General features: G+C 39.2%; 1 protein-coding gene across 1 annotated transcript in view; it reads right to left on the bottom strand.

The window, feature by feature from the left end:
* The window catches only part of WDR49 (WD repeat domain 49), a 142,458-nt gene that overhangs the window by 45,736 nt on the left and 68,905 nt on the right, over window positions 1-27,817 (bottom strand). Inside the window, exons 8-11 of the mRNA XM_036350561.1 lie at window positions 19,326-19,490; window positions 16,077-16,192; window positions 3,556-3,686; window positions 980-1,078 (exon numbers count right to left, since the gene is read on the bottom strand). Of these exons, the coding sequence (XP_036206454.1) occupies window positions 980-1,078; window positions 3,556-3,686; window positions 16,077-16,192; window positions 19,326-19,490 (511 nt within the window). The remainder of the gene's footprint in view (window positions 1-979; window positions 1,079-3,555; window positions 3,687-16,076; window positions 16,193-19,325; window positions 19,491-27,817) is intronic.

Genomic DNA, 27,817 nt, shown 5'->3' with positions numbered 1-27,817 from the left:
CTATGCTTTAATTATAGCCACAGTTAGGTTTGCCATGAGACCAAGATGGTTCTCCCCTGAAGGCCAATATAGAGGAAGAGGTAGAATTCCATCCTCTCCATGGAGGGTTCAGATGAGCCCTAATACTTAGCTCCTTGTACATAAAGCAGGTCAGAATTTGGGGCCTGCAGGCTAGTCAGTCCTAAATCTCTTAACTATGTTTCTTTACTCTGATCAAATCAGTCCCTCAACTTTTCACACACAAAAACAAACAAACAAAAAAACTATATCTAATGATCAGTCTTTTCCTACGGTCCAATTCAGCCTTTGTGAGTTTATCCAATTGAGACAAGAGAACCATGCTGGGCCATGAGAAATTACATATTCATTACTCAAATAAATTAGTCTAAGGAAAAATCTTTAGTATCTAACAAAACTAAAATAAAATGTGAAAGGCAATTGTCAGGATATTTTGCTCAAGTATAAAATATTCATGTGCTCTGCTAAATTCCCATAAAATACAATATACTCCCATCTAACGCTCCCACAAGTTTCTAAAACAAGAAATAATTTAAGATTTCCAGGTGGCATAATATTTAATACAAGCTCTAGACTGAGCCTGAACAGCCAATCAAGTGCACATGAGTTCCCATTTTCTTACCAAGGGGTACCCAAGGCTCACTCAAAGGCAATTTGGTGAAGTTTATTGGCAACAACTAAACTAGATAGAAATGAGAGTCTGCTCCCTGCTGTCAGTAATTCAGAAGCACTGATATAGTATATGGAGAAAAAAATGTCATGCCAGGGAGAATTTGCTAAGCCAAGTAAATCTCAAGAATTTTTTAAAGTCACTCTGACAAGACAACAATATCACTAATCCCTTGCGCTTATAGCCAATCATCTATAATTTAGGAGCAAGCTGCAACAGTACATATATAAACAACCAGGCCTGCTGTGGCCTGACTCAGCCACATTATTTTAGTTTCAAACTTGCACTCACCTGATTTTGATTGTAGCAGCCTCTGGTAATCGGGATGAAGGACATAGTGAGCATTTCCTGTGCTGTTGTTCCACAGAACAATTTCTCCATCATAACTCCCTATATGAGCCAGCATGGAGAACATACATTGGCAGAAAGTTAGAGGAATATGAGCAACAGCAATGAGAAGAAGTCATTAGTATAAGATCTTACATGGAATCTGTCACATAGTAGGTACTCTATATATTTTTGGAGACGAGTGAATAATACAATTAGTATTTTTATTAAAACTTAGAACTTAACAATCTTTAAAACATATGTATGCATTACGTCTGATAAAAATTACTCTATCTTTTTATTTTATAGAATAAGGGCTTTGCAATTAAACACCTTGAGTTTGAGTCCTCGTTCTGCCACCTACTAGCTGTGTAACCTTGGGCGAGTTATTTAATTAGATGATGCCACAATTTCCTCATCTAAAAAATTGGGTTAAAATTGTATTTCTTAGGGTTGATGTGCAAAATGAGAAGTACCTAGAATAGTGCCTAGCATATTATAAGTACCAAAAAGTGCTAATAATTATCATACTTTTTTTAAGAAGTGAGGGCAGCCAAATCAAGTTTCGCTAGGTTTGTTTCCCATATCTCCTTTTTGATGTGTGTGTCTTCTTTTCATTCCCTCCCTCCTATATTATTTGTTGCATATTACTTTCTCCAATCCTAAAGTTTTTCCTACAGAAAGTCTTTTCTTACTGGTCATCGCAGAGAACAGAGAAAAACCCAACAAATGAGGGGCTAAGTCTGACCAAGTCTCTGCTCTCAGCAGCTCAATAAGGACAGCTCCCTACTGAGCAGAGTGTCAATATCCAGTAAAGAGCAGAGGGGAAAGGCTGAGTTTGAGTGGGGTGTACATATGGTGCCTTTCTTGGGATTTGGAGAGAGAAGAGAGTAATACATACTAAGTCCTGTCCTGTCCTGGGGAGAGCCCCTGTGCAACTCATAAATTGACCATCGATGATATATCTCCATAGATTAGCTGTCCATCAGAGCACCTATCTTCTCCTGTGCTTTTGAAATGTCCTACTTTCAAAGGGCTTAAACAAACATTTGCACATAGGACTGATGGGATGAGAATGAATGAAGACATCATCTATTCACCAATTACAGTGGTATTTTATGACACTTCAGAATAACAGCTCTACAGCCTTACAGATTGTTGCCATTATCCTGCAGTATGAGCTACTCCCTGCGGGAGTGGACTTCCAGCAGCTATAAAGCAAATTGAATAGCAGTGTTGGCTGTGCTGGAAGGTAATCAGGAAAGTCCTAAAAAACACTGCAACTTTAAGTGCAGATAGAGCAGTAAACTTCATATTGCAACACTTCATAGCTATCCTGGCTGTTTTCCTGTAAACTTTCATTCCTCTTAATTGATGACATTTTTTGATTCTAAAAAAAGAAAAAAAGAGTAGGCTGTCAAAATATGGACTTGTTAATTTCATGGTGCGATCTGCCTTTATAAATTGTTTTCTTTGGCCAGAAATGATGTAACAATGACTGTTTCTCTTTAATATGTCACATCAAAGTCTGTCCATGGATCCTTTTAAGAACTTAAATTTGTCAAAATTTTATGAGGCCAGTCTTTAACCAATATCACTTTGACTACATTGTGCCAAAGGGTTAATACATTCCCATTATAAAACATCTGAGTGCCACAGAAGTGTGATTTGTATCCAAGAGCCCTAATGCTGCTCCTGGAAAAAGGACAATAAAAATAAAAGCTCACATTTACGTCCAGCTGGTGTGGCTCAGTGGTTGAGCATCAACCTATGAACCAGGAGGTCACAGTTCAATTCCTGGTCAGGGCACATGCCCAGGTTGCAGGCTCAATCCCCAGTAGGAGGTGAGTGGGAGGCAGCCAATCAATGATTCTCTCTCATCATTGATGTTTTTATCTCTCTCCTCTCCCTCTTCCTTCCTCTCTGAAATCAATTTTTTAAATTTTTTTTTAAAAGCTAACATTTACTGATGAGCTTACTGTTTGCCGAACACTGAGGTAAGCCCTTACACAGATTATCTTATTCAATCTTCACTATAAAATAAGATATGGATACACTATTGTTAGCCCTATGGCACAGAGAAAACTGATTTAAATAACTTTCCCAATATCGTGAGTTGCAAGTGGTGAAAAAGGATCTAAAGCAGGGGTGGGCAAACTTTTTGACTCGAGGGCCACAATGGGTTCTTAAACTGGACCGGAGGGCCGGAACAAAAGCATGGATGGAGTGTTTGTGTGAACTAATATAAATTCAAAGTAAACATCATTACATAAAAGGGTATGGTCTTTTTTTTTTTTTAGTTTTATTCATTTCAAATGGGCCGAATCCGGCCCGTGGGCCATAGTTTGCCCACGGCTGACTAAAGCCAGGTAGCCAGGCTCAGGTGCCCTAGAAATAAGGACCAAGAGTAGCTTTAAATGAAAAAAATCTATTCACTTCGCAGTTGGGAAAAGTTTTTATTTTTTGTTTGTTTTTTTAAGTGAGTGAGATAAAAGAAACCAGACTTTCACCATTGATTGTCAAGTGAAGGTTTAATTAACCTGTAGCAAGCGTTTGTGGAGGTAAGAAGGCAGCACAAATGATATCATCCCGGTGCTGTATTCCTCCTTCCCATTCCTCCGGGTAGACGGAAAACTGATTGAAGTTCTGAGGTCGAAACACGGTTAGAGCCCTAGTAAAAAGGATATACAACTTAGCTGGGGATCTGAAAATAATAGAGATATTGACTAGCCATTGTCAACGTGGGCAGTGTGACTTGAGAGGTCTAAAATACTACACTATCCAAAACTTAATCCCCACATGACATCCATGATACTGAACTTCCCACATTAAATTTTCTCTTGGGTACTCTCATTAAATTCTCTGGTAAATTATAAATACTTAGCATTAAAAGGTTAATTATCTTTTCACAATCACTAATACCAAACATGTATGCACTTACCAGATTAATTATTCATCACCAGAACCCTACTGCAAAGTTTCCCTGTATGGAGCCACTAAGAATTTTGTGACTGTGACAATGAAAAAGGGGATGAGCCTGTGAACACATAGTATTTGGTAGTTTGAACAAAACTGACAAGATTTCTTTTCATCAGAGCATCCAGGACTTGTTAACATACCCTGAGGCATTTCCCAGACTTACTTGACCACAGAGTCCTTTCACATACAGTGTCATGAAGAACTACCAATTGGGGAACACACTTGGAAAATGCCACTCCAAAGGAATGGTACACAGGACAGATACGTTTTGAACAAAAATAATCATTTAAAGAAGGTCAGTATCTTGAGGTCTTGACAGTGAATTTGAGGACAGGCTAGGATGAACAGAGAATGAAATGCCTGGTTCTTGATGGGGAAATGAGAAGCACAAAAACTAAATTGTGAGGGTATTAGTACTACCCTGTTCCCACTTGATTTGGACTCTGGCTACCAGCCTGTGCTAAGCCTCTTCTTCCTTCTAAAGCCACACACAGCTCAATGAGTGTCTGTAACCACAGGCTTGATGACTTCACTCTCATTCTCTTCATCTCCCAGAGATTTTCCTTCTATTCCTACAGCTCTGAAGGTCTCCCAATTGTCCTGTCATTGTAACTCCTCATTCTCTGATGGATGTGGCTTTCTCCTCCTATAAAGTCTTTTGTTTCTAGTATGTCCTGCGTCTCTTCTTGCCTCCGACTTTCACTCCCTATTCTCTATTTTCCCTTCCTTTTCTCTCTCCTCTTTTAATATGGACATTTCTTATTGTCATTCTGCCAATCCATCTCTACTCAAAAGAGCTTGTTCAGGAATTTTGTAGACCACCATGAGCCCATATCTCGCTTATAAATGGTTCTTAAAACTCCCTTCATTTTTAACTTTTTCCAGTGTTGAATAGTTCTCCCTTGCCAGTTGACAGTTGCATATAATGCTCACATTAGCAACATATCAAAAATCCAAAACTTTCATCTACCCTCCACATCAGCCCTCCTTAAATTCCCTATTATGACCATAATTTCAGCCTCCTGCATGTCTTTCTCTTTCTCAGTCAGGTTAAATACTCAGATTCTACCTTTGTGAGATGTTATATACTTACTCTTCCTTTTTACTTATAATAGCCAGTGACAACTTCCTAGTTCAGTGCTCACTACCTTATGGTTGAACAATTGTAACAGTCTCTTCATCACTTTCACTTCCTCTTATCTACCCATCTCTGGTACACTCTTCATCTTGCTACTAGATGACTGATTCCATTTCAGGGAGCTCTTAAAATGCATTTATTCTATAAGCATTTCTTATTTCCTCTGTAGAAGTCTCTATTCTGCAGGAAATAGAGCCATGAACATAAATGACTAAAATGCAATAAAATGTGGTAAATGCCAAGAAATTACTGATCAAACTGCCATGGAATTCCAGGTATAGAAATCGCAGAAGGCTGAGTGCAGGGGTCATATTGAAGCTGAACCATAATAGATGGGTAGGATTTGAAAGAGGAAGGCAGTCTACGCAGAGTGGGGAGACAGCATGAGCAACGTTAAAGCTCATGCTCTGTTGAAAAACATTTACTAGTTTTCAGTTTCCTACATGAAAAGAAAATCAAATGTGTGGGCCTGTTATTAAAAACCCAATAATATTTGGGTACAATACAATTTTTAAGAATAATTTCTCTCTATTCTACTATCCTTGCTTTTTAAAATAAAATTCGAATGTCCAACCAAATATTTGACAGGGCTACTGAAAGCCACAGGGTACATACAGAATTCCTTCCTACGTGTTCATTTTACTCAAAGAGTTTTGGAGAAAATACTTTTGACATCAAAATAAGGATAGGTGAATTGATATAATAGAATGCAAGTTTCCCCTGGATTTTAAAGATAAAATATAAGGTTTCAAATAAAGTTCTTGCTTGCAGGAGCTATTTTGAACTATTAGGAGTATTCAGGGGTTATGTCTCCTTGGTCAATCCAAACAATATTCTTATTGCTCTCCTCTAAGCACCTTTCTTGTTTTCTAGGCACCCTTTATGCTTCTAACTGCTCTGTGTCACTCATGATGTGTTCTTCCATCCCTATATGGATTTCCTTTCACACACAGACCCATATCTACTATCCATGCACCCATTGTCTAAGGCCTATCTTGTTCTGGTAGTGTCGAGTGTTTCCTTCCACGACACGCGTGGAGTAGGGTTCGGTACCTGAAAGAGGAGCCGCACAACAAATGAGAGGAAAATGACACGAGATAATTTTGCAATATTGGAGGTCCAGGCGGGCAAGTCCAACTCAAGGAGAGGGACTTCCACCCATGCTCAGGCTGCTCCAATCTTTTATTGATCTGGAGTAGCCCTTAGGCAGGTGACCCCCTAGTAACAAACAGACTAGCCCATCAGCAAGGATTTACATAATAATAAATGGGAGAGTAGTTTCAGCTACCACTGTCTGGACAAACAGAGGTGGCGCCTAGCTCCGGGCTTTGCTAGGGCTTCAAAGGCACCCAGCCTTGGGGGGGGGGGGGGGTTTCGGGGAGTTCTCTGTCTATGCTTATCAGATAGTGAAGGCAATAAACAGTTTCCCACATGGTAGGCTTCCTTAATTACTAGAGTTGAAAGAATAGCTTCCTCTTCTGACCTCTTACATTGCTCACCTTTCACTTTAATAAATATTATGTAGTTTTCACTTCTCTGCTAGTTTGTAAGCTCTCAGAAGCCAGAGAGCTTGTCTTATTCTGCAACCCCACAGTAGCAAGCATAGTGACCTACGTATACTGAGTGTTCAATAAATATTTGTCAAGTGACTGAATGAAAAATTTCTGTTCAAATATTGCCTCCTCAAGTAAATCTTCTCTGGTGATCCTAAAGACTCCTTGAGTATCTCATCCTCACCTACATAATTTTTCTTTATTACATTATCTGTATATGATATTGTGGTCTATGTTTATTTGTCTGTTTCTTCCCCTTTATTCTGCCATACATAAGCCCTAGGGGAGCAGAGACCTTGTTCCTTTCTTCATCAGCAGTTCCTAGAACAGTACCTAGAACATAATGGGCACTTAATAAATATTTGCTGAATCAGTGGATGAATAATTCTATTTTTTAATAATTTAATATTGATGCTATTTTAATATGAGGTTTATCAAGATATATATAAACCACCAGGAGGCAGACACTCAACACAGGAGCTGCCATGACATGCACTGGCCATTTACAAATAAATGGCACTATGGACCTGGTGCAGACAAACCAACAAACCAACACTCAGCTTCCCCAAAGTGGGACACAGTCCCCACCACCACCCTGGAGCAACACCCCACCAAATCACAGCCAATGCTGCCAAGACCCCATGGAGCAAAATGTAGCCCACAGCCCAGCCCAACCTGGAAATGGTTGCTGTGGGTGCCTGGTAATGATGTCATGTAGCAACACCCAGCTTCCTCTCCCTAGCGACTAGCTTCCTTGGAGTTTCTTCAGCCCAGGAACCTGACCTGTTTTATAGCCAGGTGCAAACATTTTACACTTTAAATGTCTGTGAAGCATTTTCTGGTGCCTCATCTTATTTAATCCTCACAGAAGTCCTGGAGTAGGTAGATAGGAGACTTGATAGAATACTATTTTCTTTTCATTAGCCAGAAAATGAAGATTTAGAAAGTTTAGAAACTTGACCCAACAGGAAAGAAGTAAGAAATAATGGACCTTGAAAAGGACTTCAGATTTTCTCACGGTGCAGAATATAGTCAAACACTGCTGCAGTTAAGTATTTTACCCTTTGTTCTCCCTGTGTGATCCACAATAATAATCTGCCTCGTGTTGATATTTACTGCTGTGCTGCTGACAATTACCTGAAAGAGAAGTTGGGGTGCTTCACTGGGTTGAAAAAAGTTTAGCTAAATCAGAAAGCAGGTCCAATTAAGCAAGTTTATTTTATATCCTATCTAATAAAAGAGAAAGATGGTAATTGGCATACGACCGCTACCCTTCCCATTGGCTAATCAGGGAGATATGCAAATTAACTGTCAGCCAAGATGGCGGCCGGCAGCCAGGCAGCTAGAAACTAACATGAGGCTTGCTTGCTTCAGTGACAGAGGACTCCAACGTTCCCCGCCTGACTTGCCGGCCTCTCAGCTGCAACTCTAAGCAACTATGTTGCAAATATAGAAGCTAAAAAAAACCCCAGAAACCTGCTTTACTCAGCTGGGCTTCAGCCAGCCGGACCGCAACATTGTATCAAATACAGACGGTAAACAAAGGCCAGAAACCTGTTTTCAGCAGCAGAGGTCTCAGAGCTAAAGCTGGCCCAGAATTAAAAAAAAAAAAAAAAGGAGTGGTTGGGAGCTTCAGTCACCCATCAGCCTGAAAATGGCCCTCAGCCCCTCAGACAGACTGGCCAGGCACCCCAGTGGGGACTCCCACCCTGATCCAGGACACCCTTCAGGGCAAACCAGCCAGCCCCCACCCATGCACCAGGCCTCTATTCTATATAGTAAAAGGGTAATATGCCTCCCAGCACCGGGATCAGCGTGACAGGGGGTAGTGCCCAAACCCCCTGATCACCCTGCGGCTCTGTGTGTGACAGGGTGCAGCGCCCTAACCCCCTGATCGGCCCTGCTCTGTGGGTGATAGAGGGCGGCGCCCCAACCCTCCCCCCCCACCACGGGCCCTGCTCTGTGTGTGACGGGGTAGAGCCATAACCTCCCCATTGGCCCTGCCCTGAGTGTGACAGTGGCGGCGCTCCAACCCCCTGATCCGCCCTGCTCTGTGTGTGATGGGGGGCGGTGCCCCAACCCCCCTGATGGGCCCTGCTCTGTGAATGACAGTGGGGAGATCCTCAACCCCCTGATCAGCCCTGCTCTGTGCATGACAGGGTGCAGCACCCCAACCCCCTGATCCGCCCTGCTCTGTGTGTGACAGGGGGCAGTGCCCCAACTCCCCTATTGGCCCTACTCTGTGCATGACAGGGGGGAGCTCCTCAACCCCCTGATCAGCCCTGCTCTGTGCATGACAGGGAATGGAGCCCCAACCCCCCTGATGGGCCCTGCTCTGTGCGTGACAGGGGGCAGCGCCCCAACCCCCTGATCCGCCCTCCTCTGTGCATGACAGGGGATGGCGCCACAATTTCCCTATCGACCCTGCCTTGAGTGTGACAGGGGGTGGTGCCCCAACCCCCCAATCGGCCCTACCCTGAGCGTGACTAGGGTTGGCATCGCAACCTCCAGATCCACCCTGCTCTGTGCATGACAGGGGGAGGCGCCCCAACTTCCCAATCGGCCCTGCTCTGAGCCCGACCAGGGGCTGCACCTAGGGATTGGGCCTGCCCTCTGCCACCTGGGAGCAGGCCTAAGCCAGCCGGTCGTTATCTCCCGAGGGGTCCCAGACTGCGAGAGGGCACAGGCCAGGCTGAGAGACTCCCTCTCCCCCCCGAGTGCACAAATTTTTGTGCACCGGGCCTCTAGTATATATATAAAAGGCTAAGTTAACTTGGGCATGTGTGATACATATAAAGCTCTCGCTGGCACCAATTGCACACATGTGTTTTGATCTGTTATCGTCAATCGTGAATTTGGTTGACACTTCTATTATAGAGAAAGGGTGAATAGCGATATTAAGATATTTCTTCTAATTAATTTCCTTTCAATGTGCATGAATCTGTGCACCGGGACACTAGTGATAATATAAATAAGGTAATTTTCAGTTCTGAAATTATAGTCAATATCATTATAGCTCTATATGTATATACTTTTAATGCTCTCTTTAACTGTTGATTTGATTGAAGAGATTAACCTTCAATGGAGAATGTGAGATAGGAGTGACAGGGAATGGAGAATGTGGGGTGGGAGTGAGAATGGAGAATGTGGGGTGGGAGTGACAGGGAATGGAGAATGTGGGGTGGGAGTGAGAATGGAGAATGTGAGGTGGGAGTGACAGGGAATGGAGAATGTGGGGTGGGAGTGAGAATGGAGAATGTGAGGTGGGAGTGACAGGGAATGGAGAATGTGGGGTGGGAGTGACAGGGAATGGAGAATGTGGGGTGGGAGTGACAGGGAATGGAGAATGTGGGGTGGGAGTGAGAATGGAGAATGTGAGGTGGGAGTGACAGGGAATGGAGAATGTGGGGTGGGAGTGAGAATGGAGAATGTGAGGTGGGAGTGACAGGGAATGGAGAATGTGGGGTGGGAGTGAGAATGGAGAATGTGAGATAGGAGTGACAGGGAATGGAGAATGTGGGGTGGGAGTGAGAATGGAGAATGTGGGGTGGGAGTGAGAATGGAGAATGTGGGGTGGGAGTGAGAATGGAGAATGTGAGGTGGGAGTGAGAATGGAGAATGTGGGGTGGGAGTGAGAATGGAGAATGTGAGGTGGGAGTGAGAATGGAGAATGTGGGGTGGGAGTGAGAATGGAGAATGTGAGGTGGGAGTGACAGGGAATGGAGAATGTGGGGTGGGAGTGAGAATGGAGAATGTGAGATAGGAGTGACAGGGAATGGAGAATGTGGGGTGGGAGTGAGAATGGAGAATGTGAGGTGGGAGTGACAGGGAATGGAGAATGTGGGGTGGGAGTGAGAATGGAGAATGTGAGGTGGGAGTGACAGGGAAGAGGTTAATCTTCTAGCTCTTCTATTATCTCTCAGCTAACATTCAATGTCAAATATCCTTTCCCCAAGATACCCATATTAACTAGATGTGGTTAGGGAGTACCACCCAAAGGCACAAAATCCTTTTTCATAAGATGGTGCAAAAAGAAGCACTTCTGATATTTGACCTTGTGTGTCAAAATCTCAAGAAACTAATTAGCTGCCACCTTTCCCTTAAAATCTCAACCTGAAGTGACAGTTATCCTTAAAATACCTTCAGAATCCACACTGTATTTCTTCCTTTGTCCATTTCAAATATAACTTTTTTAAGTTTATACTTTTGCCAAGAGTAAAATTAAAATACATAATGAGACAATTTTAAGGCCATTTTCAGAGTCTGAGATTGTTCTTTCTGACATTGAAGGATTTTACTAGCTCCATTTCACAACTCATATCTGAAATCCTGAGAGCACTGCTACTGAATCATTGTGTCATCTTGTGAAGATGACCATAACTCTAGCTCAGAATTTAAATACAATGACTAATTCTGCAAGAAAAAAATTAGTTTTTCCTTTCAAGTGCAGAAAAATACTTTAAAAAAATGTTTTAAGAAACAACCTTTTAGGATGAATGAGTTAGGAAAATAGCTTTTACTAAAACTTATCATGTAAAAATTCTTGGAAAGAACAAAAGAACACAATCAACTACATGTTCCCTTTGAGGTTACTTGTTCATGTGTTGTTAGTCCAATTATAAGAACCTATGTACTGACTTTTAGGTTAAAAAGAGATATCTCGAAGGCAGAGAACTAGTTTACTATATGTCAGGTCATTTTTATCTATTTCCCTAAAATTTGTGAAGTCAAATTGTAAACACTAAAACCATCTCAAAATTAGGTTTGAGGGTCATTTGTGAATTCCTGCCTCCTCCTGACCTCTAGCAGGGTTGTTCAGAATAAGTCACAACTTTGGAAGTTTTCATTCTGATTCTTAGCCTAATAATATAAACCAGTTGAATCATATGGAATTATAGTTTCTTACTAAGGCAATCATTAAGTATTTAATATCACATGATAGGTAAGTTTTATTGTTGAGGAACTTCAAATCCCTAATCTCATTTCATTTAAAAATACGTTTAGAAATCAAATTACATCAACAGCTATTTTTGAGCACCTAGTTTTTTACAAAACTGTGAAAAATGCTGCTATCAAGAATATTTTTAGCCAAGCTGGGTGTGGCTCAGCTGTTGAGCACTGACCCAGGAACCAAGAGGTCAACAATTCAATTCCTGGTGGGTTGCTTGGTTGAGATTGATCCCTAGTGGGGTGGCGGGGGGGGGGGGGGGGGGGGAGGTGTGAGGTGCACAGAAAGTAGCCAATCAATGATTCTCTCTCATCATTGATGTTTCTATCTCTCTCTCCCTCTCCCTTCCTCTCTGAAATCAATAAAAAATATATTTTTTAAAATAATACTTTCAGAATTATTTAAAGTTATATAACAGATTCTCTCTCTTTTTTTCAGTGTTTGTATAGGAATAAGTATTTAAAAGGGGTAAAAATTTTCATAAACAGTGATCTCACCTTTAACAGAAAGAGAAATAAAGTGGAAAAAACTAAGAGTCTGAGTCTATTTTTACAGAGAGTTGACAAGTATAGAATCAGAATTTTAAGGCAAAATAAAATACTAAACTGTTATGATATTTATTTTATTTTACCATAATATACACATTACATGTCTACTTTAAATAAATGCAAAGATAATTGATCATTCATTCACTTAATCTTATCAAAATAAATATGGCCAAGTATATAATTGACCCTATGTCTCTAAAGTATATTTTGCGTAAAATGATAAGAAACATATTTCTAGAAGTTCTAAATTTGGGCTTCCTTTTTCTGACAGAGATATTTTCTATATAAGAATTATAGTATTTCTAAGTAGTTAACATGGGCTCTCTAATTCAGGTTTTTCTTAGGATAATTTTACAGTGGCATTTACCATATCTTGCCTTGTATATGTTGACTCCCCAATTAGGATGTGATATCACTGAGAGCACGAATCACGCTTCTTCACATTCAGTCCATCATAGTTCCTAACTCAATGCTTTTCATTTAGGTGCAATTTAAAAATAATTGAGGGAAAGAAAGGGGGGAAATAATGATACTCTAGAACTTTAAGGTGCTGTTAATAATACATTTTTATGCACTTCTTCAAATGCACAGAAATGATTCATTACCTTTGATTGATATGACCAACCTACTTAATCAAATTACTTGTTTAAAAGAATATAGTTGCTTTCCCATGATTTAACAACTTCATCTGTAACTCAGAACTAATGTGAAGAGCATGGACTTTGGTGGCAAATTCTAACTTAGCTGCCTATTAGCTCTGTAAGCTTGGCCAGGCTGCCCAACTTCTTCAAGCTTCGTTTCCTTTCTTATAGAAGAGAGTTGGTAACACTTAACTTTCTGATTTATTGTGAAGAGAGAATATATTTTAATATCTACCCTGCATGCCTTTTATTCAGAGTGTGACTAATGATAAATTAATCTAGCTAATCATCAGATTCCTTATCTAGTCAATAAACATTAATTGTTATATAACTAATATCATTGAGCATCTATTAAGCACCAGACATTATATAAATATACATACTATATCTATCATCTCTCTCTATCTCTCTATCATCTATCTGTCTATCATCTACCCATCTATCATCTATCTATCTATCTATCTATCTATCTATCTATCTATCTATCTATCTATTAGCTGCTCAATGATATGTATTCTATTCCTATGTTAGATAAAGTGCAGGAAGCTAGAGAGCACAAAGACAAAAAGGAGGCATATTTCCATCCTGGGAGTAAAGAGATACCCTGGTGGGGAGGATATGTGAACAAGACTAGAATTAAGAATGCACATTAGCCACATGAAAAATGCTGGGAAAGGGAGAGAATAACGACAAGGGGGTGTGAAACAGTGAATGTGTATGGGAACATCCTGACAGTAGGTTGCTCCTTGAGTTTGGAATGTACAGGAGAATGAGTGAGAATGAAACTAAGAATAGGTCCAAGCTGGTGGGAACTTCAATTAATTATGTAGACACTCTGAAAGGTGTCAAACAGGGAAGTGACATTGACAGAATGCAGTGTAGAAAGAAATCATTGTAGCTAAAATGTTCAGTATCTATTTAAGAGGTAAAAGAGGGGCATTACTAGAGGAAAGGACAAATGGGAAGGCTGTGACATTCGTATATGTGGGAATGACGCTCTGAATTATACAGTTGTAGTAGTGAGGAGAACAGGTTTGAGAAATATTTGAATATAAAATGGATAAGGCTTAGTGACTACTTGGTGGTGAAGTTGAGTGAGAAGGGAAAACCAAGGTCTCTGGCTATTAACAGGTTTTGGAGAGGGGAATAAATAATGCATGCAGTTTAGAATATGTTGATTTTTGGATTGCAATCATACACACCCAGCAAAGTGAGTTTAGAGAGATAAGAGCTAAAGACAGAGATTTGAGATAGCTATAAAATATCGCATACCTTTTAAAGTGAAGCCAAGGTTTAAATTAGATAATGTGTGTTAAGTGCTGAGTGCTACAAAGCTCTATGGATAAAATAAATGAGTTTTATCTCCCTAACTAAGTGGAATTCTGATTCCATCCTGGGCAAAATTAGCAAACACGGCTCTTTTCAATAGAGCCTGAAGTTAAACCTTCAGCTTAACAGTTTCCTCTGGGTTTTAAAGAAAGCTTGATGAGCTGACTGTCAGTCTTCTAGTTATTTCTTCTCTAATCCCTAAATTATTAAGGAATTGGCATAATGGACCATCCTTCCCAAGCTATTACCAAATAGTTGACTAATACTCTTGCTTCTTTTGTCAAATGCATCCTGGCAAAAAGATCCCTGCAAAGATCCTCCAGCAACCACTCTAAAATAAGTCCTCTGACTTAGAAAATATGTTTTTTAAATCCAACAATATAAAGTGACATGAAGTCATTGGAAATACATTTTTTTTAGCTTTCAATTCCAACTAAGGGATCCAAGTCTTGACCACCTTGTGGAAGGTGGAATAAGTGGAGAAAGATGGGAAGAGTGATAACGTTTCCTCCTCTCATTTCAGGCTTCCCCAAGCTTCCTCCCCAAGATTATAGGACATGATCACCCACAAAGATAGACCAGAAAATTGGATGCTCCTTTAAATCATTTTCAGATGACTCTACGCATCTCATCTTTTAAAAATTTTCCCTATTAGCAATAAAAAAAAAAAACTTACATGTGATGCTAATTTCTAACTATGGAGATCTTAAAAATATAATTAATAAAATGGTATCTCTACAGTTGTAAATTACACTGATTAATTTTTTAAATTCTTTTTGTTCTGTCCCAAATTTAAATTGGGTCAGCTGTATCCTACACATCTACCCTGCCATGATATTAGAGAATTAAATGTTATTCACTGCCACAACCTAATTATAGAGATCATTAGGCCATAGTCTATTGGAACCGTTATGAGCTGTTAATGGCTCATGATTGCTCCCAGGGATGTGAAGAAGCCTTGTCTTTCAAAGTTGAGGATGATTGAATTAGTTCTTAATATCAAGTAGAATAATCTGGTCTATATTTCCTTCCTTATAATCAAACTTCCCCTGAAACTGAGCTGTGTGTGGCACTCTGCTTGTCTGCATACACACATTTGCATTAGAAGAAAAGCCTTTCATGTGATTGATAAAAATCCCCAAGTATATACTGCTAGCTTTCTAGGTATGAAATCTGTTTAATCCTAGCTTCAAACCCTTCAGATCATAATTCTATAGTGAATAATGCTGGGAAAATTACCTATTAGAGCAATATTTTGTGAAATGTTGAATTTATGGACAATATATTTTCAAAACATAGCACTTTAATTTTTCCTAGTGCTTATACAATGCCATAGAAAAGACTCTGTTCATGATCCCTTAGTTCTCTCAGGAAAAAAAAAAAAGGAAAGAAAAGTAATTTCCCTTGTAATGAAATGGAAGAATAGCTCCTTGAGAACAGTAAGTGGGCTGTGAAAGGGCCTCTCTGCACTAAGATGAAGGAGGTACTAACACAGAATTCAGTGGGCTATTTCCCTCTTGTGCTGCAATTTAAAATAAGCAACACGAGAAGAAGGAATGAGCTCCTTTTACAGTTGAGAGAATGTAATTTACACATTAAGAATTTATTGCCTATAACATTTGGGAAACTTTTGGAGTTAATACTCAGGAAGTGGTATTATGTCCCTACCTGGAATGGTTAAAGGAAGAGGAAGGCTCCCAAAGCCAGGAGAAAGCCCTATAACAATTCTTAAACTTGTTCAAGCTACATGATCTTATAATAGTATAGTCACTAAGTATTCAGTCAATTCCAAACAATTTCACTCACCTAGGTCACCAGAAAGTCAATGATTTAGATTCAGTCAAGATTTCTATGTTCTTTTTTCTTTTATATTTTGATTCCAATAAGAACATTCTTCCTATAGTTTTATGTGATGCATATCATACCTGTCCCAGCCTGTAACCAGTATTGTCTTCTTAAGAACCAGGATCTGTAAAATATCCACAACTCCCTCTTTTCCAACATTTAGTGTATGGTGACAATATCCATTGAAATCCCACACCTTTAAGAGAAAAATCAAAATCACCGTTGAGACAAGAAAATGTCTTCTTCAATGAGTGAAACAGCACAGTATAATAAGATTATTCTAAATGTTTGTGTTTCCATTCTGGACTAGGGTTGATTCACTCAGAATATGTAATAATTCAAGAAAATCCCCTCACTATTGAAATTTAGCCATTATATGTATTACTCTATGAGTAATACTGCCAGTTTATTCTATACATGTTTGACTCAAAGGCTAACAAATTAGTGGGTATTTTTAAGGGGGTGGCAAGTTAAAATCATGAAGAGCCCCATTTTGGAGTTGTTGAAATCCTGCTTCTCACTCTAAGTACTAGTATGTCTCTCTAAAATTCCTAATTTATGACACAGGAACATTACTCCTCAGGGGCGTTTGGAATTTTAAACATCTAATACAGAGCCTGAAACTCAGTGATCATTGTACCAAGTTTTCCATCATCTGCCCACAAAACATCTTTTTGAAAGCGGTTGCTAGAACTCAGACCTATGGAGGCACAGGAAATTCTAGATTACCCGACTCGGGCATTGGTGAGGACCGAAACCTAATAGGTGTGCTTTAAGAAAGAATGACATTAGGTCCCCAGCAGTTAAAACTATGCCTTGCTATGAGACATTGTTGGTACATCATGCACAAAGGGCAAGCTGGCCTTCTGTCAAACTTAAAATGCATATAAACTTTGACTCAAAAATTCAACTTTTAGAAAGACATTACACAGAGACACTCAAATGTGTGAGATGGCTTAATTTGGAGACTATTCTTGAAACATTGTTTATAAAAAATAAAGATTTGAATCCATTTACTGGTTAGCTAATAAGAGACTGAGCATCAGAATATGGAATATCTATACAGTGATATATAATGGAGCCATTAAGAAGAATGAGTCACCTCCATGTGTCCAAGCTCAGCCAAAACTAAACCAGCTGTGGAATCTTAAGCAAGTCGCTTTATCTCTTGGGCTTCAGTTTTCTCAGCTGTAAAACTGAGATAATAAAAGCAACAACCATATTGTGTGTGTGTGTGTGTGTGTGTGTGTGTGTGTGTGAAGTGCTAGGAAAATTTCTGGTTCATAGTAAGCATAAAATAAATGTTAGCTAACATTATGACTATTGTTGGTATTCATATGAATCAATGTCCAAGCAGGAAAACACAAAATACAGAACAGCATGGACAGTGAGCTGCCGTTAAGGAAGTGGTGCTCAAAGTCTAGATAGAAGCATGCCTAAGAAACTGGAAACAGTAGCAGGCACAGTAAGGAGCTGGAAATAAGGGTGAAAGATTTTTTTTGACTTTATATCTATTTTATATTTTAAATTGTATTATATGCATGATTAATTTATTCAAAACATTAATTAATTAAAAAACAGACACTTCAAAACCCTGAGAAACAGGGCAATACTTTTAAATCTTTGATTACAGAGGTATTGGTTTTAGATGCTGAATGATAAATGAGATTGGAAAATGTCATTCATTCTTGTTTCTTCATAAATACAGCCACTGTAGCTCAACCCTGATTTATGTGTCCTATGTAGAGGTTACCAAATTTCAGAATTCTGTTGTGCTATTGTGATAAAGATAAATGTACCTTCAAAAGCTGAGATTATACTAGTAAATTCACATTAGCTTCTAAAATGTCAAAGCTTGAGCTGAGCCAGTGACATCTTCTCACCCATGTCACTCTGTTTTCTTCTACCCATGGGTCCTAAACAAACCCACCTAAAATAATACCACACATAGGTATTGTAAGGATGTGACGCCCCCAGAATCTACCTCATCCCTTAGCTGGGACCATTTTAGCAACCATTAATAAGTCTGCCATACTCTGGATGGTTACTTCCCATGACAGGAGTAGAGGGAACCTAATCCACTTCCCTTGTTTTTCAGTTCTGCCTCATTCCCCACGACTAGTAGTCGGGACACTTGCTTGCTCCTTTTGATAAGCCTCTGTCTAATACTCCACTTTCAGTTATTCTTTTTTCATTCCACCTTGACTATTAGGATTGGCATTATTCCATTACCCTCACACCTTTTACCAGTCAGTCCTTCCATGAATGAGTCCATTTTGCTTAAACTCAATCTCCCAGTCTATAGGTCATCCATTAACCTTCCTAGAGGTTAATCAAATTCTGCTGATTCCCAGAGATGTTCACTGTAACATGCCATAGCACCTCCTTCCCACTGGCCATTAGCAGCCTGCAATCCTCCTTCAAACTTGCCTCCACCTTCCATTATATGACACCTACATATCCAGATAGCGCCCCTTACCCTGAATGTATCAGACATCCTATCATGGAAGATACATCTAATTAACACTCTCATGACTCCAGATATGAAAGTTTGCAAGCCACTTAAAGCTTATTCAGAAAAGTACCCTCTGTGGCCTCGGAGTGGCACACGTCATCTCCAATCAAACTCTGTCATTACCCTCAGAGCCCGGGGAAGCAGGGAAGATTCACTGATGGACATGATTTCAGATTGTATCTAACTTGGCATAAAAATTTGATCACTTTTTGCAAAGTAAAATAGTATCATCTTTCTCCCAGAAGAAATTAATAATGGTTGCAAGATACAGAAAAGCCCCAAAGCAGAATATCGTGTGAGTGTAAGATAAATGATAAATAAGATTATGATTGTTCTTCCCCCTTTCTTCACCACCTCACCTTCACATAAAAATAAAAATTACAAAATGGGGTGATTCTAACATATTAATTTTCTGGAAACGTTGCATCTATGCCATGTTGAAAAGTTTACGTACTTGCCCTGATTTCTCATTTTATAAATCGAGGAAAAGGAAACTAGAGACATTAGCTGAAGCACATGGAAATTATTCAGGCCTCTTATTCCCCAAAGTAGTCCTCTATCCAGAGCACTGGAAAAAGCTTTCTAAAATAAGAAAGCCAAGTTGTGCTTTCATTCTAAATAATTTATTCAGAAAAACCATTTATTCATTTTTCCTAACAGCTTTGTTATTAGATGGCTTGGGTTCTTTAGCTCTTCTTACCTTGTCTCATCTCTCTTCTTGCAAGGCCAAAAAAAGCACAAATAAATATAGTCAAAACCGTGTTTCCTCTCACAGTATTCTGGCCCCCTCTTGTCTGGTAAGAACTGTTCCTACCTTAACAGTTCCATCTGTGCTGCCAGTCAAAAGCCGTGTCTCATTTGCATCAAGGGCCATAGTGCTGATTTCTGCATTTCCATGACAACCAGTAAATTGTTTGATTTTCTGCCCAGTGTCTATCATCCAGAAGCAAACTGTTGACCCCACATCAGAGCTGATTACCTAAGAGAAAATAACATTGTAACAAAATTAAATATAGTCCCAGAATCTATCATTATTATTCCAATAAAACTATCGATCCTGTGCATTTTCTGCACTGGGATCCCCTAACAGTTAGAGACATTTTTGTAATGTATTTTCTTTCTTTTTGTTGAGCTGATAACATTTTAATTTATAGGCCAGAACTGAGATAATAAGGTCATGATTCTCTTTATGAGAAAAGATAGGAATCTACTTCCCTTACCCACCATTCAGCTTAGTGTCTAGAGGCCATTCTGAAATCAAATCCTCCTGAAAATAAACTTACAAATCTTTTGCATTTAAATGAGACAGTTGATTTTAGTAGTCATGGTGATCTGACACTATTTACTATATGAAAAGACTCATTTTATTGTATATCAGTTTCCATTTGGCATTCAGAAAAGAAAGCACTACTGCCATTATGGGAAAAAGTTAATTTCAACAAATTGCTAGAGCTATTGCTTTTAATGCTATTAGTCCCTTTCTTCTTCCTTTCACAAGGTACTGTGTATATTTTTACAGCCAAACACTATTATTGATAGGTCACTAAAAAGAAAGAACACAGGAAGGTTAAATATAAATCTGCATCTACACTCTCAAGAGAAAGGCAACAAAATAAATGCTAGTCAGGATAGAATTATATATAGTAACCCAACAGTGTGAAATCTTATAGTGGCAGGCAGACCACTAATTTCAGCTCTAAGCATTTAAGCACCCTTTAGTTTAAGAGATTTATAAAACCTTCCCACCAACAGGACTTCAGGTCCCAAAGAATGAAAAAAAAAAAAAAAGAATCACTAACCATACAAATGTATAGATAAAAAGTTGCCTGAAGCAACATCTACTCTGAGAAAACTTAAAGCATGTCCTTATCTGCTTAAGTATTGACTACCATTGTATAAATGTAAATTTATTAAAAATATGTTAAATTTGAGTGTTACATTTTCATAATTAAATGGGCTAAAGTTTTCTGACTGTATAAGGCCTGGATAGCAGCTGGCCATGATGCACACATGCATTCATTCATTCTAGGGCATGCACTGAGTGGGTGTTTCACTGGGCAGCTCCATGACAGAAGTGGGTTCACTGGTGAATCCCTGCCCTCAAGGAGTCTGTAGTCTAAGGTTGACCATGAAAATCCCCTGCAGAACTTTATAAGCCATGACTGCATACCATGCCACAGACTCTGATTTAATTGGACCAAGGAGGGGCATTATTTATTTATTTATTTATTTATTTATTTACTTTCTGTATTTCTCCATTGATTTTTAGAGAGTGAAAAGGAGAGGGAGAGACAGAGAGAGAGAAACATCAATGTGAGAGAGACACATCCACCGGAATCAAACCTGGGACCCTTCAGTCCACAGGCCAACGCTCTATCCACTGAGCCAAACCGCCTAGGGCAGTGATGGCGAACCAATGACACTCATTTTTATGGTTGATTTTTCTTTGTTAAATGGCATTTAAATATATAAAATAAATATCAAAAATATAAGTCTTTGTTTTACTATGGTTGCAAATATCAAAAAATTTCTATATGTGACACGGCACCAGAGTTAAGTTAGGGTTTTTCAAAATGCTGACACGCCGAGCTCAAAAAGTTCGCCAACACTGGCCTAGGGCAAGGAGGGGCATTTTTTATAGAGCTTCCCACATTACTTAAGTGTGCAATCTGGATTAAGAACAACTTGTCTAGATGGAGAAACAGAAAATGTCAAGTACTGTTACATGTTCAGAGGTATCATCCTGGGTGCTGTGGGCCACAGAAAGGAACCCAAAATCCACTCACTGGGGTGGGAGGTAGGGCATAAAAGGTGAGGATGATCAATCTGGATTAAAGATAGGTATTTATTGAGTGCCAAGTGCTTTACATTCACTATCTCATTTCAGCTTTATAAAAACCCAAAAAAATAAATATCGTTACCACCCTCATTTACCAGTGATAAAATTGAGATCCTAAGTAGCTAGATACTAGTCTCAAGCTTATAGAATGACGTTTGAAGGCTGCCCATGGCAGACACATCACAAGGCCTTCCTCTAGTCCAGCATTGCATTACAGATAGCTAAGAGCATGCATAGAAGAGAGAACTTGGAGAATATTCTAAGCATGACAGAAAAAATGGAAATGTCATGCAACCAGGGTACAGATGACAGGATAAATGATGGAATATCAGGTGAGGAAGCAGGCTGGTGGGGGATATTTGAAATCCCTAACAAGCTATGCCAGAGAATAATGAATAATGTGTGTAAAGTTCGTTTTACTCAGAAACAGTCTACAGCTTTCATTGGACTGTCGCTAGGGTGTATGACTCAAAATAAAATACAGAACAATTTCTTTGTTCTTAATAAGGAGGAGAGTCATACAGCATATTTTGTTGGTTGGTCTGTGACGATACCTTGGGAGACAGTCTGGAGAACAAACAGGAGGCTGCTGTAATAGTCCAGAGATATTCTCACCAAAGACAGTTCTGGAGATAAATGGAGAAGAGGAACTGGGGAAAAAGGCCACCAATTAGCAACATTTATACCCCAGCAAAGAAATGATTATGAGCATATAATCTCTCATAGCCTTTTTTTCTGAAATTACAACTTGGAATCAGATAATTTCTCAAATGATGTAATACTACTTTTCAAAAATATTTTTTTTTATTGACTCCAGAGAGGGGGAGAGGGAGAGAGAGATAAAAACATCAATGATGAGAGAGAATCATTGATCGGCTGCCTCCTGCACGCCCCTACAGGGCATGTGCCTGACCACGAATCAAACCATGACCACCTGGTTCATAGGTTGATGTTCAACCATTGAGCCACACCGGCCGGGCAGCAATACTATTTTGATACACATTTTCTCTTAGTGAAGTCAAAGGTAGCTTATATATTTAATTACCTTTGTGAAATGATAGTGTAATTTCTAGGACAAATGACCTGGATCTTTGAAATAGTGTGACTGAGCACTTTCAGGATCATTCCAAGTAACTGACTGTGTTTCTGTTTGCTTTCATTTGTGCAATATACATGGTGGTTAAGACCCCTGAGCCTGGAGCCAGGGTGCCTCAGGTTGAATGTCAGTTGTCTGACATTGGCTCATTACTCAATCTTTCTAAGCTCTAGCTTCCTCACCTATAAACTAGAGAGAATCATAGTAACTACCTCAAACTGTATTTAAGAGATATAAATAAGCTATTTACAAAACACAGAACAGGTCATACAATAAATAAGTGTAAAAACTAGCTGGTGTTACTATTCCAATTAAAGCTTTATTTGTCTGACCTTTAATTTGGGCGAATATCACTTTTTATATCCAAATCAATAACAAAATATTTAATATCTTGCTTTCTTCCAACCATAACAGGGAATATAGACAATTACAATTTTAGAAACCTGATTTGTAGATGTACATTAAGGTTTCAAATTATACACTACTTCTGAATTTTTCTCATACTGTAATTGCTTAGAAATTTGGATTGCGTTCATTGAAGACAAAAGCATGAGAAAATTTGAAAAGTGGTATTTTAAGAAAAAGTTAAAGGTTGTGAAGAATGTTATTATTTCTATTTAAAAAGCAATTATTGAGCACCTATTACATACTAACAGTTTTGTCCTAAAAGTTGGGCATTCCCTGGCAGAAATTAAAAGATCAAACTAAAATAAGTTCATATTTGGAGAAAACACTTGCTTACTTGTTTAAGACTAGCTCCAGCCATATTACAAAGCATCTAATCATCCACCCACCTCCTTCATTTAATGTAGACATTCAATCAAGAATTAATAAAATCGCTTTTTGCTGCTTTGCATTCTCCCTCTTTTGCCCACCTGCCTGAACTCCAGCGTACTATTCATCAGTTTTCAGCACTTTTTTGTGCTCATTTAACAATTCCTCATGAAATCTGAATCAATAAGGAGAACAGTATATAGTCAGTCAAATTTAATTTTATGGCAATCTGTCTTAAGGAGAAGGCTTCTCAAAAACAATGCATTGAAAAACAACAACTGACTATGTCACAACATACAACCACTATTAACCAACATCTACCATCTATGACAATGTCAGCAAACAAGAATTAAAAAGCAGGTGAAAAGGCTTGCAGAGTTTAGTGAGAGACGAGTGCATTTAACATCACTTGGCAGATGAAGGAAGTGGTTTGACTGCAGGATGGAGGGCACTTTATCTTTAGCAAGCTGTTTTGATTGGTCAGAAAGCCCAGGAAGAGGGATTGGCACCACATTCATATGTCACGTCCTGATGACATCAAATCTCTTTAAGTTTTCACTTTATTCCTGGCTGCTGCGCATCAGCCCATGCGGGCCAGACCCTGGGGGTTGCAGAGCAGAAATAGGCCTATTTCTATAACTACACTGCAGTGCTATTGCACCTCGTGAGCAAATGGTTGTTCTGATGGGAGCACTCGCCACCTTCTGTACCTGAGTTAACAGCTGTTTAGGAATGTACGGGTCTTTTCATCTCTCTCACTGAGGCTGTCACAGCCAATCAGCCAATACTAAGAAATGTGACATTGTATTCACGTCCCCTAATTGTCTTCTTGCTTTTCCAACAACAGTCAGCGTTTTAGCTCTTTTTTCAGATACATCCCAAGTCCTAGGTCTAAGCAAGAGGAATCAAAAATTGCAGCAGGGGATGTTGCTAGCTACCATGGGATCAGGACATTTGATTTAATTGCTCTTTTCTTTCTTCCTTTTTTTTAGTCAGTGCTGTTTACTAAAGTCCCATAATATAAAGTAGGTTTTATCCTTTATTTCTGTTTTGCATCAAATCTCTGAAGTTATATCTCAGAAAGTAGCGAGGTGAGGAGAATGATAATATCTCTGAATACTGATACAGACAAAGGATTTGAATATTTTAAGGCAGTGATTCTCCATTTATAAATCTTATTTATTAGATATCACCTCTTCTTAGATTAATTTGTAATTCATTCCTTAAATTTATGGAACACCTTATAATAGGAGAGACACAGGGTGGAGGCATTGGAAATATATCAGTGAAAAATTTCTGCCCTTCTATCTAGTGCGGGAAGGGAGGAGAGATGCAACCAGATTAGAAAATATTGAAGAAATTTACACACACACACACACACACACACACACACACACACACACACACAGATATATATATGTATATGTATATGAAGCATTATGAAAACATATAACTGAGAAGTGGGTAGAGATCATTGGGAGTTGGTACAAAATCGGGGGCTCTTAGAAGGACTCATTTGAGGAAAGACATGGCTGAGGTGAAGGAGGAAGCTATGAAGATACCTGAGTGAAGAGAGTTCCAGGCAAAGGAAAGAGCAATGCAAAGGCCCTGAGGCGCAGTGTCCTTGGCTTGTTCAAGGACTGGCAAGAAAGGCTGGCAAGGCTTCGGCAGTGTGAGGGGAAGGGCCGGGGGCCGCGTGCACCCACCTGTGATCATTGTACAGACATTCAAAACACTGCCAAGGTCACCTGGCACCCACAGACACCAGGGGACAAAGTCAGAGAAATATCATTTCCCGTTTTTTGATTAATAATTATTTATCTTTTGCTCTTGCTTTGTTCTGTGTGTCTTGATACACAATATCCTTCCATCCTTTACAGAACACCTATAAGGGAGGTATTATAATTCTTATTTTCTAGATTTAAAAAAACACAGTTGCATAGATAAATTAAATAACTTTCTCAATGTAAAGACTGGGCACTCTGACTCTAAAATCCCACCACCTCTAACACTGTAAAGAAATAGCTAAGGAAAAAAAACTACTTCAAAAAATAGCTCCCAGGTTCTGATTCTGCGTGTTTGAAATTTCTCACTCCATCCCAACAATAAGTAAAAAGCTGAGCAAACTGAAAAACCAACAATTCTTCTTAGATCAATGTAACAAATGAGGTCACAGGGCAAATCGCTGCCCCCCAAATCAGAAAGATCTAGGCAAATAAAGTCACCCCTTACCACAGCAAAACTCATGAACTGAAAACTCCCGGGCAGCAATGCCAAGATAGGGAAATGGGAACTGCCATTGACAAATTGCTGCAGGCTCCAAGTGGACAAGTCTGAGAGCTAAAAGTTCCAACGGAAGCCAGTCATAGGGGAGCCCCATAATTTTATGTTTTCTTTTGAGGACATTGACCAGGGTTCTCCCTTAAATATTGAAGAAAAAAAAAAAACCCTCATACTCCAGGCATGGGCAGGCGAAAGTATTTTGAAATACGTCAGAGTACTCCTTTCATCTTAACAAGGTCTGTCCTCAGGAAAAACTATTTAACCAGACCCTAACCTAGTGTTTATCAGAGGCTAACTGACCTGGGGAAGGGCAATACCGAAGTCCAGCTGCCTCTCGCCTTCCTGTTCTATTCAAGGGGGAGGAGGGACAATGGAGAAGGATATGTGAAGGTCACAGTCCAGAGGCACAGGCTCACTGAAGGTCTGAGACCTACCTACTCATTGGATTCTAAGAGGCTTCACCGCCCCCCACACCTCACCACCACATTGCTAAAGGCCTATTTACAGAAGTTGCTTTTACTCAGTACATCATGTCCAACTATGAAAAAAATATAAAACATACTAAATGGCAAGAGACTCAGTCTGAGGATACAGAGCAAACATCAGACTCAGACAGGGCAAGGATGTTTGAATTCTCATATCATGAAATTAAAAATAACTATTATGAATATGCTAAGAGCTCTAATGGGTAAAAATAGACAGCACTGATTCTAAACAAGTTTATATAGAGAAGCCAAAGACCCAGATGAGCCAACACAGTATATTTCAGGATCAGAACAAAATCAGAAGACTGACACTGCCCAACCTCATAACTTACTATAAAGCTGCAATAATCAAGGCAGTGTGGTATCAGCAAAAGAATAGACAATAGATCACTGGAACAGAATAGAGAGAAACCAAAAATAGACCCACATGAATATAATGAACTGATCTTTGACAAAGAAGCAAAGGCAATACGATGGAGAACAGACAGTCTTTTCAATAAATGGTGCTGAAACTACTGGAACTCCACTTGTTAAAAAATGAATCTAGAAAGACTGTATCGCCTTCATAAACTCTAACTCAGAATGGATCACAGACCTACATACAAAACAAAACAAACCAAACCTTATAAACTGAATTTCATTCAATTTAAAAATCTCTGCTCTGCAATACACACTGTCCAGGGAATGAAAAGATGAGCCACAGACTTAAAGTAAATATTCTTAAAAGACACATTCTTCAGGTACTGTTATCCCAAATTTATACAGAACTCAAAATTCAACAATGGGGCTCCTTGATATCTAACCCAAAGAGTTGAAAATTTATGTGCACACAAAAACCTGCACACAGATGTTTAGCAGCTTTATTCATAATTGCCATGCTTGCAGGGTCCTCTTCTATCCTGCTGATAGATTTAACGCAGCTTTTTGGTGAACATTTAACAATATCTATCAAGGTTTCTGACATAAATAGTTTCTGACCAGTTCTAGGAATTGATCGCACAGATATACCCTCACTTGTGCTAAAATTTGTATGCTCAAGGTTAAAACTACTACATTACTTGAAATAGAAAAATATCAGAATTACCATCAATGCCTATAAGAACTGATTAATAAAAAGTTTGGTAGACCCATGTAATGGAGTAGCATAGAGCTGTGAAAAAGAAAGAGCATGCTCTGTAGGTAATGTGATGAAATGATCTTTAAGCTGTAGCATTAGGTGAAAAATCAATGTACAGGGCAATGTAATATGCTACCATTTGTGTAACAGCATTTAAAATACTATGTTCTTAAAATTAATAATTACATATATATTTAAAAAAATTTTAATCTTCACCTGATGATAGATTTTTAGTGAGAGAGAAAGGGAAGAGGTGGGGGGGGGGAGTGGGGAGAGAGAGAGAGAGCTAGAAACATTGATGTGAGAGAAACACAATGATTGGTTGCCTCCCTCAGGCATCCTGATCAGGGCCAGGGATCAAACCTGCAATCAAGATACATGCCCCCCGCCAAAACCGGTTTGGCTCAGTGGATAGAGCGTCGGCCTGCGGACTGAGAGGTCCCAGGTTCGATTCCGGTCAAGGGCATGCACCTGGGTTGCGGGCATATCCCCAGTAGGAGATGTGCAGGAGGCAGCTGATCGATGTTTCTCTCTCATCGATGTTTCTAACTCTCTATCTCTCTCCCTTCCTCTCTGTAAAAAATCAATAAAATATATTTATAAAAAAAAAAAAAAAAAGATACATGCCCCTAACTGGGAATCGACCCAGAGACCCTTTGGTCCTCTGGCTGCTGCTCTAACCACTAAGCAACCAGGCAGAGGCAATATATAT

Source organism: Myotis myotis, unplaced genomic scaffold (genome assembly GCF_014108235.1).
Source record: "Myotis myotis isolate mMyoMyo1 unplaced genomic scaffold, mMyoMyo1.p scaffold_m19_p_2, whole genome shotgun sequence".
Classification (NCBI taxonomy): Eukaryota; Metazoa; Chordata; class Mammalia; order Chiroptera; family Vespertilionidae; genus Myotis; species Myotis myotis.
This window is presented reverse-complemented; position numbering and strand designations above follow the sequence as displayed.